At 43.2% G+C, this 16,064-nt stretch overlaps 1 protein-coding gene across 3 annotated transcripts in view; it reads right to left on the bottom strand.

The window, feature by feature from the left end:
- Positions 1-1,690: 1,690 nt before the first annotated feature.
- The window catches only part of DOT1L (DOT1 like histone lysine methyltransferase), a 92,012-nt gene continuing 77,638 nt past the window's right edge, over positions 1,691-16,064 (bottom strand). The window contains exons 27-29 of one of the 3 annotated variants that reach the window (XM_083376878.1): positions 14,661-15,605; positions 13,119-13,768; positions 1,691-9,370 (exon numbers count right to left, since the gene is read on the bottom strand). In XM_083376878.1, the coding sequence (XP_083233004.1) occupies positions 13,158-13,768; positions 14,661-15,605 (1,556 nt within the window). In that variant the 3' untranslated portion in view covers positions 1,691-9,370; positions 13,119-13,157. Of the gene's footprint in view, positions 9,371-10,883; positions 11,011-13,118; positions 13,769-14,660; positions 15,606-16,064 lie in introns of all 3 variants that reach the window. The other 2 variants (XM_083376879.1, XM_083376880.1) reach the window with 2 other exon arrangements.

Genomic DNA, 16,064 nt, shown 5'->3' with positions numbered 1-16,064 from the left:
GCTTCTTTGTGATGTAACAGGTTGTGTGGCTTATAAAGCACGATTTGTGCTTTCTGTAAACTTCCAGTTACTTACTTAACTACCTATTCTCAGGACAAAACACATTTCTCTGACATTTTCGTTGAGAATCCCCCCCCCCAAGCTATAATTGGAGCAAGAATTCTTGCAAATCAGGAGAAGAGAACGAAAAAAGGTTATTTGGGCAGAGCTATATTATTTGTAGATAGGGAAAACTGCCATGCATGCGAGAATCTCTTTAAGAATTATAATGCCTCCAGCGTTTAACCTCAAGCCCATCTGCAGTCTTAAATCTGTCACTGAAATGACAAGAAGTCAAAATTGAAAGGTGAGCAACCCAATACTTTCCAAATGTTTTAAACCAAATTCCCCCCCCCCCCCCAGACTGTCTCAATATTGGCCATGTTTGCGCCTTCTGACAGGACTCGGCATTTGAAGGCAAGAAGTTTGCAGATTCTGCCATTACCATAATTGATATAATTAGTAGCATCTGGACATTAGAGTGAAAAGGTGATGGGGGGGGGGACAAGCAGGTCCTTTGATAGAATGGCTCTAAGGCAGTGATGGCAAACCTTTCTAAGCATCAGGCTAGAAGCCGGGAGACCGAGTCTTAGCCACGAAAGCCAGCTAGCTGACTTGGGCTAGTCCAGGGGTAGGCAACCTTGGCTCTTTTATGACTCGTGGACTTCAACTCCCAGAATTCCTGAGCCAGCATGGCTCAGCTTGGAAACTCTCCCTTTCCCCTCAGCATGGCTGGCTCAGGAATTCTGGGAGCTGAAGTCCACGAGTCATAAAAGGGCCAAGGTTGCCTGCCCCTGGGCTAGTCCTTCTCTCTCAGCCCGACTTACCTCACAGGGTTGCTGTTGTGGGGGAAATAGGAGGAAGGAGTAGTATTGGATGTTGAGATGTTTATAAAATAAATAAATAAATGACACAGGTGTCACCAGGCTTCCAGACCCTCTGCAAGTCCTGTGAGATGGTCTTGCTCTCATGCAGCCTCTGAAGCATCTTAAAAACCTTGTAAGTCTTTTCAACACAATTTCCAAATGGTCTGGAGAGGAGGTCCGGAGAGGCCTCTTTTGTCCATTTGTGGGGTGTGTGTGTGTGTGTGTGTGTGTGTGTGTGTTTTACATGCCAACAGAGTCAGGGGAGGCATTTTTCGAATTTTGGATACACCGAGCCGAAGAGGCTCGCCATCCTTGCTCTAAGGCAGAGGTGGGGAACTATGGCCCCTTTATGATTTGTGGACTTCAACTCCCAGAATTTCTGAGCCTGGCATGGGAGTTGAAGTCCACAAGTCATAAAAGGGCCATAGTTCCCCACCTCTGCCCTAAGGTACGGCATTTGGTACATTATAGTTTCTGCAAAGCCTTCTCTAGTTCAGCATGCTAATGCCAACAAACATTCCCAGGAAACAGAAAATATTGATGATGGCTATCTGATGTTTGAGCCCAGTCAAAAGCCACATAAGGTTGTGGAAGACTTATATTTTACATTTATCTAATATAATTGCTAGATCTGTCTTTGCCATTACATTTGCTTAGCAATTAGAGCCACATAAAGTCATGGCCACAACTGCATTTCATGGCAAAGAATTCATAATACAGCGTCCTGCGTTTGGAGAGAAAAAAATCTCAAGCCAACTTTAAAATGAATTGAAGCACCACATTAGTACAGTGTATTAAAATACATACATTTTTAATATAAAGACAAACTTCAAAGCCATTTTCTTTCATTTACAAATCAAAGTGAAGCGTGGGAAGATTCAAAGAAGTTTAGAATGGAAATTCCAGAATTGGAAAGATCAGAAGAATGGAAAATATATAGTAGATAAGCTTATTATTACATACATATATACACATGCCAGAATTTTTCATGTGACTTTTATGGAAGAATGGCAGATAAAACTTAAGGAGCAAAGTTTAAAAAACAAGACAAGACAAAGATACAGTGGACTAGGATTATCTGATCTGGACTGCAAGGCTCTGGACAGCCACTAGAAGGCAGCAAGGAGATTTCTGCATCTTTGCCGTCATCTGGTTCTTTGCAGCTCAGACCTATGTAGTCCTACCACAGCGGAAAATTTGATTTTTAAATAAATGTCATGTTCATGGGCTAAATGTATACAAATCGATTCCTAGACCCTAGGAAAAAAAACATCCCATATTGCCACCTTTTAAGAAAATGGATACTCTCTTCAATCCATTTACAAATGGATTTTATATATTTTTTTTACTATTTTACAAATGAATTCCTGAGCAGCAGCAATTTCCATTACTGACTGAAGTTCCCCTTCAACTCCAACACAGAGTTCCGTTCCATTCTGCAGAGAATATATCCAAAAGGCTCAAAAATGCAAAATGCTGACACAAGTCACCAGACTAGACTTGTCTTACCCATCTTTTTTTTCCTCTTTTTTTTAAAAAAAAAGAAAAGAAAATCTCAGAAAGTTAAAAAAATTAGCAAGGGTAATAATCTTTGAATACCTGCAGCATGACCTATGTGGGGGTGGGGGCAGGGGGTAGGACAGAAGCATATGGGAGAAAATAAATTAAACAATATGCAAATCCCCCTCATTAAGTTCCTAAAATTTGCACAGGGGACCACTTCAGCTTGAACCAGGCATTTGAAAAGGCTGCCACCCTGGAATCCAGAGAGTCCCCCCATAAACTGAGTTTACTCTCCTCATATCCCCAAATTATTACTGGATATTATAAACTGCAACTCTTGTGAACTTTAGGCAGATTTTTAAAAGATCTCCCGGAATATTAAGGATCCGTACAAGCTAATTTAGAAACTTTGGGGATGAAACCTTCATGTTTAACCTCCTGCATCAAAAAGACCAGATCGGATTCCTCAGTGAAAGTCTGTTTCATCATCTCTAGGTCCCTGCATATATAATAAATCTCGGGAGAATACGTGCCCTCCCCTCAGTTCTCTTACTTTCAAACAATTATGTCCCTCGGATGCAAGTTTCTCTGATTTTTGCTGCTGTGATAGCACACATGAATTTACACAACATTCCCCCACCCCCAAAACCTCCAATTTCATCCAATTGTAGACAATTATTTCATTCACTGATTTGGGGCTCTTGAGCATAATTTTTTTTTTTAAAAAAATGCTTACATATCAGGCCAAAGAGAAGACGCAAGATAAGTCAAGATATTTAAAGGCAGACGAAGGGAAGCAAAAGACATGAAATGGTTATATCTCAAGACTGCACGCTTCCCAGTACACAGATGAAAGGGGTGCCATCAAGACACTCAGCACTGATAAAGCCACATTTCATTAATCAATCCAGGACGAGAAGCTTACACTAGAACAAATGACACACAAGATTATAACAGTGACAAATCAGCTGTACCTGTGCTTGGAAGAAACTAAGAAGAAACATGGATAAGACAGATCCCAGGCTGGTCTGAGAAAGCACCCAGATTAATAGCACCATAACAAATGTTGAAATGGGGTTAGGTTGAATGTTTGCGCTTGTTCTCCTGAAAATGTAATTGCGGGAAATACAGGCAGTGATTTTCTAATCAGCTGAAAAGTTTAATTTTCTGTGCATTTATAGGCTGAAAAATACTTAACAGGTAAGATCTGGTTTCCTTCTTTAGCTGCATCCAGCATGCAGCTGAGATTGGAGACATGCAGTAATAATACCCACAAAACTCAGCAAGCACTGAAGTGCCTATGAGGCATTGTGACTAGCTCACTCCACTTAAACATCCCAGCTGACCCAGAAACTTTCCAAAGAGTTCTTAGCCATTGATTTTCTTCTCAGCCAGGACAAACTCCATGTCGAAAAGTGTACGAGTGTTATTTCCCGATACCCAGTAGTGCAAAGAACTGATTGGAGCACCATAGAGATTTCTCTCAGCCTCAGAAATAGTGAGATAATCAAGTGCTCAGCCATGTAGCTGGAGAACACTTCACAACAGTTAGGCTTCATGAATCCAACTTCTTGCATTATGCATTTCTTACACCTGAACAGCACCAACAAGAAATTCAATGCTCATCGTGTAATAAGGCAGACTGCTTGGGGAAGATAGCTTCATAGCCCCCTCTTCTGGAATCTTGCTCTTCCAAAGACAAACAGCCAACTAATTATGTAATAGGTGCTCTAGTAAAATCAACTTCACTGAACATGTATTTAGATCAGCACACCCATTTTTTTAAAAAAAATAACCATATGCTGTCTTATTCTGTAGCTCAAATATATTCTGAAGAGGTTCCTAATCCATGGCCCCTTATTTAAACTTTTCAGGGGACGGCAATAGAACAACAAAACTGGGGATTTCGATAGGGGACAAAAAATAGAAAAACAACAACAAACAAGATGCCGCCATGCACACACACACACACTCACACACACCCCAGAGCTTGCCCTTGCAGCCACCAGAGAGAATTGAGGAAGGTTTTAAAGAATGCAGGTGAATGTGCCATACATGCTTCAAGTTATACTGTAACTCTTAAATGAAGAGTATGAAAAATCCTTTCCTCTCCTTTATACCCAGCCAGAACACAACAGCCCTCTTGTGCAATGTTTCTCAAATTCAGCAACTTTAAGACATGTGGACTTCAACTCCCAGAATTGCCCAGCCGGCCTTGAAGTCCACACATCTTAAAGTTAACACGTTGCTGAGATGGACAAACACTGGAACTCCATGTTCCTGTGCCTTAAAATCTAGGGACTCAAAATACATCATCATTTCCTAATCATCTTCCTTTCCCTCGGGGCAAGCTAGGAAAAATAGCCTTCCCGCAATTATGTCTGTGCTATTTCCACTCAGAGAAGTATATCATATTAAATTGCCAACTTTTAAAGAATGTCTGAAGCTGTCGAACACAGGGGCTGGGGGACCTAATACAATTTATATATCTGCGGGTTATCCTCTGTGTATATTGACAGTTCTTCATATACCCTATATAGGGTAACAAATAGAAAGTAGAAGCTGATACACCCACTTGTTTCAGGACAGATTTGAAACCAATTACAGGACAGCTGTAGAATGCAAAAGCTAGCTCACGGGAGTTCCCAACACACTTTTAAGTAGCACAAAGCATGAAAAAAGAGCTTAAGAGACAGAGAATGCTCTGCAGACACTTTTGGCTCATGTTCTTCCTTTTCTCTAGATGCCAATTTGCAGCTCAGTGTCTGCATTTGGAGTGAAATCTGCCAATACAGAACAAAAATACCCAATTCCTAATGGAAGATGAGAGACTGTGAAGGAGGCTGCGCAAAACCCTAAAAATGAATTCCTTTCAAACAAAGTGAAAAACTGAGAAATGACAATGCAGAATTATTCTAGCAAGATCATGAGAGAGAGAGAGAGAGAGAGAGAGAGAGAGAGAGAGAGAGAGAGAGAGAGAGAGAGAGAGAGAGAGAGAGAGATTTTTGCACTATCATGAAGAAAACCGGGGATTATTTCCTCAAAAGAAGTCCTTAACAAATAATAGGCAGCTTCCTCACCTTCCTTTCTCTCCACCAATATCAGACGAGAATCTAAGAGCGAGCAGATTTCAGGGTATAAGCCAGGGGTCTTCAAAGTTGGCCCTTTTATGACTTGTGGACTTCAACTTCCACAATTCCTCAGCCAGCGTATATTAGACTGAATCAAGCTTGGAATTCACTCATGCCGTCAGAGGCCTATTAAAATATAACACCAAGCCATAATATTGATTGCTTTTCTTTGGCTTATTATACTGTATGAATCCAGCTTGTGTATTTCATAGCATAGATCAGGGGTCTTCTTCAAACTTGGCCCTTTTTTGACTTTGTGGACTACAACTCCCAGAATTCCTCAGCCAGCGTGCCGGGCTGAGGAATTCTGGGAGTTGTAGTCCACAAAGTCAAAAAAGGGCCAAGTTTGAAGACCCCTGGTATAAGCTCTGATAACTCCACATGTATGAAAAACTTGGATGCAGGTTATTTTTCTTTTAGAAGAATTGTCCCAAAGGTACTTTTTCAAAATGCAACTGGACTTTGTTTTTTTTTCCTTGAAGACGTTTCGCTTCTCCTCCAAGAAGCTTCTTCAGTTCTGGATGAGAACTGAAGAAGCTTTTTGGATGACAAGCGAAATGTCTTCAAGGAAAAACAAAGTCCGGTTGCCTTTTGAGACAAATATGACATGGATGACTGAGAATCTCCACAGACTTTTAAAAGAATTAATACAAGATCCAGGTTTTCTAAAAGAAGTCTTGCTCCACTTCTGCTGAGTTTAAAGTCTTGTGTCGGTATTTCCCCAACCTTTAAAATGTGTGGACTTCCCAGAAGTTTGGCTGGGGATATTCTGGGAGTTGAAGTCCACACATCTTAAAATGGCTAAGGTTGGGAAACACTGGTCTAGGGTCAAGCTAGCTCTTCATTCACATTAAGAAGGAAGAAAAGCACCCATAAAGAAGCCACATTCTATGAAAAATGCATGAAACTTCCTCTCACTTAGAAACTCAGATGCCTAGATCCTGGTGGACCATCTTGGGCCTGCCAACAAGCTCAACACTATGATTTTTCCAGAGAGGCACAGGTTTTTCTACAGAGAAGGCAAAGCTTATTGGAAAGATTTCTTAACCAACAAAGCATCCCCTCTCAAATGGTATCCCTTGGGGGGGGGGGAAGAGAAGTCAGCTGAATCCAAGGTGATTCATCACCCTGGAATCTCAAATATACAGAACTGTTTGTGGAGTTTGTTCCAGGTTGCAAAGTGTCTCAAAGCCTTCTGTCCCAAGCTACGCAACTGGTGTAAAAACCTTTCTATTCTCAAAGGAAACTGTGTTTGGCCATTTTTTTTCCTTATCCCCCCTCCTCTTTCGGCTCAAAGGGAACAAATGCAGAAATTATGCAAAGCCTGGGGTGTTTTTAAGTATCATCATTATCAGAAAAGCTCATCTTTCTTTCTAAAGCATTGTTCCCCACCCAGCCTGATTTCCTTCACCTGTTCTCACAATTTCATTCAACTTTGGTGAGGCTTGCTGAGATTAAGAGAAGTAGTAGTCTAAAATAGCCAGAAGGATATGCACTGGGGAACCAAAAAAGGCAAAAATGGAATTACTGTAGATTTATCCAGAGCTTTAAGCCTGCATGCAGGTATTTTCAAAAGTTGAAAAAGGTATTGGTTTTTTTTTTAATATGATCAACTGGGTCTCACTGAATGGGAACACTGACATGTTTTTAACCCTAACCCTTGATGCAACTTGTATTTCTACTCGTGATTCTTGCTCCTTTCTGTTCCAAGGTTTACACCAAACTTTTCCTTTCCTTTCACACTTGCTTTTACATGCTTGGAAAAAATTAAACCAGACTTTATATCCCTCTTCCTATTTTACTATGAACAGTCTGATACAAAAATAAATGAGAAGTCACTGTCATTTTCTATAAAATATTTGTTGCTTTTCCCAAACTGTGTGCCTTATATTTTCCTCTGTAAACTGGTAACTCCCAAATCACAGATTTTATTTTTTTTTCCTTAAAAAATATACTCAGCGTAATAATAAAAATTAACTTTGAGTGTTGTGGTCTGTTTCCTCTAATGTGAAAGTAAATAATATTAAAAGCTTCATTATATATAGGGTATTCAGCAGGTATTCAATTTGATAAAACAAAACCCAAAGCTGCTTCTCAGTCAAGTATTAAAATCTTGCTAATTAAAAAAATACACTGTACTTCAAATGAATCAACTCAGCAGAGGAACCTGAAGGACAGCCCACTCTTGACGCAAGATTCAGCTGCCTTGACTTCTCAAGTTTGACAGAGAAACAGTCAGACCAACATCAAAGGACCACCTGTGCCTTTACAAAACGGAGGCAACTCCCTCTGAACAAAGGACTTGGTTACAGAGAAGATAAAGCTAGATAGGAATATTCTCTTCCTATCTGGCTCCTAGATAAGTTCCTAGAGATCTGCAAATACATAAGCTCACCAGGTATTCCCAAGGGGAAGGTGTAAAAGTCAAAATTAGCTGGTTGGATCTTCCTTTCTTACCAATTAATCTTCAAACAATATGAAGATGCAATGCCAAAACCCCTAAACTAAGAGGGAGAAAGAGAGAAAATGTTCCTAATTACTGGTCAAGAACCCATGGCCCTCCAGATGATGGCAAATCCCATCATCCTTGACCATCAGCCAGCTGGGACTGATGAGGGCTGGGATCTAATGATCCTGGAAGGCCTTCACACAAGACAAACAAAACAAAAAAACACAATCTGGGAAACAAAGGCAGAGGGCTAGTCTACTCACAGCTTCACAGAGTCAGCCTTCATGGCAACTATTGAGACTTGACAAGTCAACAACCTGATTCTGATACTTGATTGCCCAAAGTAAACCAACCACCTGGAATGGCAAGGATCATGTTCATAACCATCCATATTCATAAAAGATACAATTTCTTTTCGTCAGTGACTCAGCCCCTCAAAATGTTTAACGCGACCCTTTGGCTTTCACACAATTAAGGCAGAGTACCCCCTTCCAAACAACCACTGCATGTCTGAACACTGGTGGAGAGCCCAACATGAGCACCACAGCTGAATTCCACCAGGAGAGGCTAAAGGAAGGGAGGGAGGGAGGGAGAGAGACAGCTGATCGTGGCTTGCAATATAAATTACATCAATGTCGGAATCATTAAAAAATAAAGTTTTCAAAAGAGCTATCCCCCCCTCCCATCTCCCACATCCATTGCTTTCTTGATTTCAATATAAAAACTAGCCAGTTGGCATGTGTCCAATGGTAGCAGGAGGAATAAAAGAAGCCAGGTGATATACAGAAATCGCAAAATTTCATGTCGATCATCCCCACCAGGCCAAAAATTTAAAAAAAAAAAAAGCACCACGAGTTCAGAACTGGAGAGGCACATTTTGTCAGATGTCAATAGCACCAAGAGAAGCTCTGTTACATCTCTGCTGATGCGCCAGTCTTTTTATTTCAGAGAAAATGATGGTTTTGTTGTTAAAAGTTCCCTTCCTCTTTTTTTCCTTTCTTTTTTTTTCCTTTCAGTTCTACAACTTTAGGTGGAACAAAAATGTCGTCAAGGGGCGCCTGTGTTTTAAACATTTAAAAATATATAAATATCTACTCTATCGACAGTACAAACTGGAAGCTGTTTCTAAGCATTTTCTTCTGCAGTCTGAATATATATATATATATATATATATATATTTTAACTTAAAGATTCACAGTAGCATTTTCTTTCCTCTGGTTTTATGTTTATGACTTAGGTTGGAGTCCAGTAGTAAAAGAGAAGTTGGGTGGGGGAATAACCCTTAAGCCATAGAGGCAAGCACCTTCAGTGGGAGCTGAGAGAAGTTGGTCCATGTTGTCCTTGCATAGGTCACATCAGGTTGAGGTAGAAGTCCTAGTTACCTGCAAAAGAGGAAGGAAGGAAGGAAGGAAGGAAGGAAGGAAAGAAAGGGAAGGGCAAAATTGAACTTTAGGTAGGCATTTTTAAACAAGAGCCCCAAAGGTTAACAATGACTTTTTTTTTCATTAAGTACCCGTATTTATCGGCGTATAACACGCACCGGCGTATAACACGCACCTCATTTTAAAAAGGAAATTTCAGGAAAAAAACTTAAATTTCAAATAAATAACTATGGGTCATTAACATTATATCGGCGTATAACACGCACACATCATTTGCCCCCTATTTTCAGGAAGAAAAAGTGCGTGTTATACGCCGATAAATACGGTAATTCTTTCCAGACTGCCAAACAACAGGGTGAGAGAGGTCTAAAATAAAGTTCTCAGCAAGCAAACAAGATGGCCTTAGAACTTTCTCCAGTTTTTGCACTGTCGACATGCAGAAGGTTGATGGGAATGAAGAGCAAATTTATGATGACTTCCTGCTGACCGACTGCTTCCAACGACTTAACAATACTTGTAACAAAAAAGGCTCCCTGCCTACCTCCAACAAGCTGAATAAACCTCAAAGAATTCCTGATCTGGGCTAAATAAAATTTGTATTAGAATTTACAAAACATCCCCAGTTAAAGCTCATTGGTTACTATATAATGAAGTTGCACAATGTTTTTCATCTATCTATTTATTTATTGGATATTGAGGCCGCCCAACTGCAAATAGAGTCTGGGAGGCTTGCCACATTTAAAACCACACATGATTCAACTGGAGTTGGGCAGCTCCTAAATTCAACCAAATCATAAATAAATGAATTAAAGAATTAAAGAAACATGACATAACTAACATTCGGGGGGGGGGGGAAATGACAGGGGCTTCCCAAGCATCCTAACTCCAGGCCTGACTTAATACACTGTGTGAACCTAGTCAAATGATTATTCAACAATCATAGTTAAGCAAGCCCAATAGTTAGGTAATCCCAAAAATTAAGAGATAAATCCTCCTTCTGCTGAATCATCTGTCTCCACTCCCAGCCTATGTAGTTTGGACTGATGGACCTGGCATTCTGCTCCAGTATAAGGGTATATTAGATTGAATCAAGCTTGGAATTCACTCATGCCGTCAGAGGCCTATTAAAATATAACACTAAGCCATAATATTGATTGCTTTTCTTTGGCTTATTATACTGTATGAATCCAGCTTGTGTATTTCATAGCATAGATCAACGGTCTTCTTCAAACGTGGCCCTTTTATGACTTTTGTGGACTACAACTCCCAGAATTCCTCAGACAGCGTGCCTGGCTGAGGAATTCTGGGAGTTGAAGTCCACAAGTCATAAAAGGGCCACGTTTGAAGAACCCTGGCATAGAGGTACACAGGTCTGATGCAGCTTCTTTCCTTTCTCTTTGCCTCACCTACTTTGGGCCAGGACAATTCTTAATTATAAAACTCATTTCTAGAGGTGCCCGCTTCTGAAACGGTTGACAAATTTAAATTAAAAAAAAAAAAGAATTATAGTCACCCAGGGAACAATGCAACCCTCTTCCAGTGGTGGCGCGATGGTTAGAATGCGGTATTGCAGGCCAACTCTGCCGACTGCCAAAAATTCGATCCTGGCCGGCTCAAGGTTGACTCAGCCTTCCATCCTTCTGAGGTCGGTAAAATGAGGACCCAGATTATTGGGGGCAATAGGCTGACTCTGTAAACTGCTTAGAGAGGGCTGTAAAGCACTGTGGAGCAGTTTATAAGTGCTCTTGCTATTGCCTGTACCACACCTGACTAAAAAGGCTCAATAACCATCCTAGTTCTAAGCTTGAGACGAGTTTTTTTAAAGGCTCTTTAAAAGGCAGGCAGAATAAGGGCAGTTTGAATCTCTTGGGGGGGTGGAGAGCGGGTGCCCAAAGGACAGGTGCTGAAACAGAGAAAACGTGCTTCTTGGGTCTGCTAGATAACAGTTTAATCAATGAGATCCTGAGCACACCAACTCTGTTTTAGCACCTGCATCTGTGTCTGATCCCTGATTACACAGAATAGGGAGAAGATATAGTGAGATTGGCTGATAAAATTTCGAAGCTGCCTCTCTTACTTGCCGTAACTCTGTGTGGCTCACCCAGTGAAACAATTAAGAAATAAACTACAAAATGCCCACATCTAAAGAATAACTTCCTGTGCTCTAACCGCCCAGACCACAGAATACTGAGTTTCACCCTGTCCAAATGTTTGGTCTCGTATACAGCTAGGCCCCATGCCATGTAGGTATTTGTACATAATAACAAGCACCAGAATTGTTCCCCAAAAGCTTAGTAGTAATCAGTGCTATACAGATATAATAAGACCTGCCTGTAGCGGCTCACATTGTTACTTTCTGGATCAACCGAAACTTCTATGTCAGGGCTTTTCAACCAGTGGTACAGGTACCACCTGTGGTACATTGGCACCTGGCAGGTGGTACGCGACCATCCTAGAAAAGTGGTAGCTGGGGAGGGGAATGAGCTGAACTGGCGGCAGCACCGCACAAGCCTGAGCGAGAGATGGCTGGAGCTGCAGGGCTGTCAGAGCTCAATGGAAGTGCCAGGATCAGCGCCAGGCTCCAGCTGGAGCTCGGCACTGATCCTGGCACTTCTGAGCCCAGAAGAAGCACTAATCAGCTGGAATGTTGCAGCATCTCCAGGGTCTTGTGATTTACATTCAGATGCTTGGCAACTGATTCATATTTATGACGGTCACGGTGTCCCAGGGTCATGTGAATTGACCAAAACCTGCTGCAAACCACCCAGTAGACGTGGGGAATGAAAACCAAACACCCATTCACTCACCCACCCATTGCAAATCCTCAACAAAAATGCTCACAACAGTGAAAACCTCGGACAGGAGGAAGAGCGCCGTCGGGCAGGCAGGTGTCTTGCTCGGCCGTGGCTTGGGGGGCACTTTTTTCAGTGCCATTGTAACGTTGAACAGTCATTAAGCGAACTGTTGTAAGTTGAGGACTACCTGTACTTCATCACTTTTTTTCCTTTTGGGGGTTTTTTGGGGGGGTCATCAAGTTTTTGACACCTTGCTAGGTGACTGGTGGTAGTCGGTTGCTGCCATATCCTAAAAGTGGTACAATGGGTGAAAAGGTTGAAAAGCCTTGTTCTATGTGGTCTTCAAGGGCAGCCCAATGTAGAATGCACAGCAATAATCTACACACAAGATAACCAAGGCATGAGTGATGGAAAGAGGGTCTCCCAGTCCAGGAATGGGCACAACTGGTGATCAAAACCAAAACTGGGCAAAGGGCATAGCTGCCATCGACTTGTCAAGCAGATCCTGAGAATGTTCTTTGTCCTCCTGTTATCTTTTCTGCTGTTGAAAGTCTCTTATTTCCTTGTTCTTTGCTGCTTGTATCTTTTCTTTCCTTCTTGCGGTCTTCATCCTTACCTTCCTTTTCACACACACTCACCCTTTTCCTGGCACTGAGAAACTCCTCAACCACATCTTTCCCCTCGACCTAAGCCTTTGACAGCCCAAAACCTCTATGAAGACTTACAGGATACGTCTGCATAATTTCCATTTAAAAACCAAACAGAAGGCATGCTCAGGGGAGTAGTCATATCGTTGGAGGAGCGTTGTGTGCTTTGGAGGGTGAAGGAATTCTGGGAGCTGAAGTCCACAAGTCTTAGTTGCCATGGTTGAGGACCCCTGTCTTAGCATGTCAGAGCACCAATCTCCTGTTGACCACCCTTGCCTTACCCAGGGCAACCCACACCAGCCTTACCTTACAGAGCACCAGTGCTTAAAAGCTAAGCCTAGCTCGTTATCGCGGCTTAACTCCCGAGAGATGTGAAGCATAAGGAGACTGCATGCCAAGGGTGACCCACATAGCAGGCGTGCCAGCTGTGTTGGACTGTGGGATCCCAGGCGCGGCTTGGGCCAGCGCCAAGCGGGGCAGAGGTGGGTGGTGGACGGTGAAGGAGGGGCGGGAGGTTTTGTGCTGAAGAGAAGCTAGTTTAATAGACAAAGCGGAGTTAGCAGTGGAAGATGGCGGCAAGAAAGACTCTGAAACTGGCAGAGATGACAAACTCTGTAGGAGGACAGGCTCAGAGTTAGAAGTGAGGAGGGGAGGAGGTGGTGGCAATGAAACATTAGGAAGAGGAGGAGGAGGAGGAGGAGGGGACCGGAGAGCGGTACGTGCTGGGGGGCGGGTGAGGTGCTGGGCATCGTTAGAGGGCGCTGGGTTGGGGGACACATGGAAGGATGGGGAGCTGGCGGCGACCTGCAGAGGATTTAAGCTCAAGAGGGTACAGCTGGACACAGCACCGTTGCCAAAATGGAGAGAGGAGGTGGAGGATGAAAAAGAGGAAGTGGAGGGGGAGGGAGCGGAGGAGGAAGAGGAGGAGGCAGAAGGCACCACATGGTTAAAAATACCTGCAAACAGGAGAGAAAAAAACCCTCAGCAGATGGATTTTATACAGCTCACAGCAAGAGAAGCAAAACAAAAGCAGGCAGGCAAGCAATAATGCAGCATGAAAACAGCAGCAGGCGATGGGCAGTGGCAGTTGAAAAAACAACAACCTAGCAGAAGAGAGACGCACTTACCTCTTCCTTGCTCGCACTCTAGAAGCACCGAGGGGGAACTCCGTGGCTGAACTCAATACCCCAACAGAAGCCCCAGTGGAGATCAACGCATGGACCCTAAGTAGTCGGAATCGTCTGAAAAGCTACCATTCATTCTAGGCCCATTCTCAAGGTACACGCAGGCACGCTTGGAGGGGGGGGGAATGAGATTCCCTGAGATTCTCAGATGCCCGAGTTCACAGAAAAGGCTAAAATATAATGCTGCAAAAATGTTCCGAGCCTCTCCTCATCCCAGCTCATAGAAATTCTCACAGAACCAATTAAAAGATGCTCTAGAAATTTGGCTGCGTGACAGGGATTCACAGGGATTCCTCAGGAGATAAACCCAGATGGAAAACGATTAAAAACATCTGCCATTAGGATGGGGCGGGGTGGGTGGGTATGAAATACCAGGAAGGGCGGTGGAATCTGCCGCTGAATTCAGAATGGAGGGGCTCCTTCCCAAGGAACTAACAAGACAAACCAGCCTTGAGTCCCTGGTATGCAGAAAGATCCACTCTAACCTTCATAGGATTTGTCAGATAATTCTGCAGCGTGTGCTTTAGTCTGACAAGATTCCAGTCAGTGGGCGAACAGCAATAAAGAAACTACTTCGAACAGTTCATCATGTCATTCTTGCTTCCTTGCACCCGACAGTGTGTTCCTTTTGGCCACAGCGTGCCACGAATGAAGTTTAGCTTACCTCCAACTGTTCCACCTGTCATCCCAGGAGAGAAGTTCCCCATCGTGTGTGAGTTGGTCAGGCGGGTGGCAGCTGATGATACATGCACTAGGCTGGCAGCTGGCATCGAATTAAATAAGGACTGCAGTACCGAGGAGTTTGTTACCATGGGGCCAAGGGGAAACTGCGTGCCAGGGGTTAAGGAGTTCAAGAAAGGGTGGTGGGTCTGAGTAGAGGAGGCCATGCTGGACGACTTGCCAGAGTTGGCTGCAGAGAGGCTTTTGCCATTGAGAAGGCCACCAGAGGGGACAGCAGCAGCAGCAGCAGCAGCAGCAGCAATGAACAGGTTGTGGCCATTCTTGAACTCCACATCTCGTTCCCGTCCTTTGCCGAATTTGTTGTTTAGCACCGAAGCCTTGTCTGAAGAGCCTCCCAGACGGACACTCAGTTCGTTGGCCTCTTTGCCTTTCAGCCCTGACCAGTTTAAATCTTCCCCTTTCCCACCACCAAGGCCTTCTAGCTGCCTCTTGCCCAAGAATGGATTTGTCTCAGGGACTCCAGCCTCTTTGTTCCTTTGTATCAGGAAACCCATCGAGGAGCTCCCCAGAGCCGTCACCACGTCAGCAGTTTTGTGAGAAAGGGAAGCACCATCAGTAAAGCTATGTAAACCGACATCTGCTGACAGCCCGCCGTTGTAAGCAAATCCATTCATGGTATTTTGGGCAAGCCCATCAGATGCAGTTGTGTGTTTCCTCACATGCGTGCCGGCCCTGTCACCTGCCAGGTTGTCATCAGAGGATTGTCTGAAGGCAAAGAGGGTGTTCTGATTCAGGGATGACGCCGACGCTTGCAAAGGACTGTCTGCCGTTTTCGAAAGATTGATGTCAGAAATTGGAGAAAAGGTTGATTTCCACTTGCTGCTGTTCATGCTTTCAGTAGCCTGCTTTCTCCCAGCTGAGCTGATGCCTGCAAAGACAGAAAAATGTAGGTGTCAGTTCAAGAGAACGTGGTTTCCTTTTTGGCAGAGTAACAAAATTAAAGGAGGAACCTCTTTTTAAACAGAGTTAGCTTTCTTGATCCCAAGGAGAAAAGGCAGCTGGTAACTAGACTGTCTGCCAGAATTCTGCAGCCAGGAACTGCCATACAGAGGCAACTAAATCGTCTACTGTGTGAGGACTCGTAATGGAAGGAGAGTAACTTCTGCATTCATCACAACTAGAGAAATGCAGCCCATCTTGCTTGGATCCAAATCCATTTAGTCCAGCACTGTGGCTTCTAAAAATAGTCACCCAGATTCATACCACAAGAGATAAGACTGCCTTAGAACAGAGCACAAGTTATCTGAACTCAGCCATGAACTTAAATTAAATTAAATTAAATTAAATTAAAACTGCGGGCCAGTAGCCATCATCATCACATCTTTTG

This window comes from Vipera ursinii, assembly GCF_947247035.1.
Source record: "Vipera ursinii genome assembly, chromosome: 1".
NCBI lineage: Eukaryota > Metazoa > Chordata > Lepidosauria > Squamata > Viperidae > Vipera > Vipera ursinii.
Note: the sequence above shows the minus strand (reverse complement) of the source record. Positions and strands in the feature narration are given on the sequence as shown.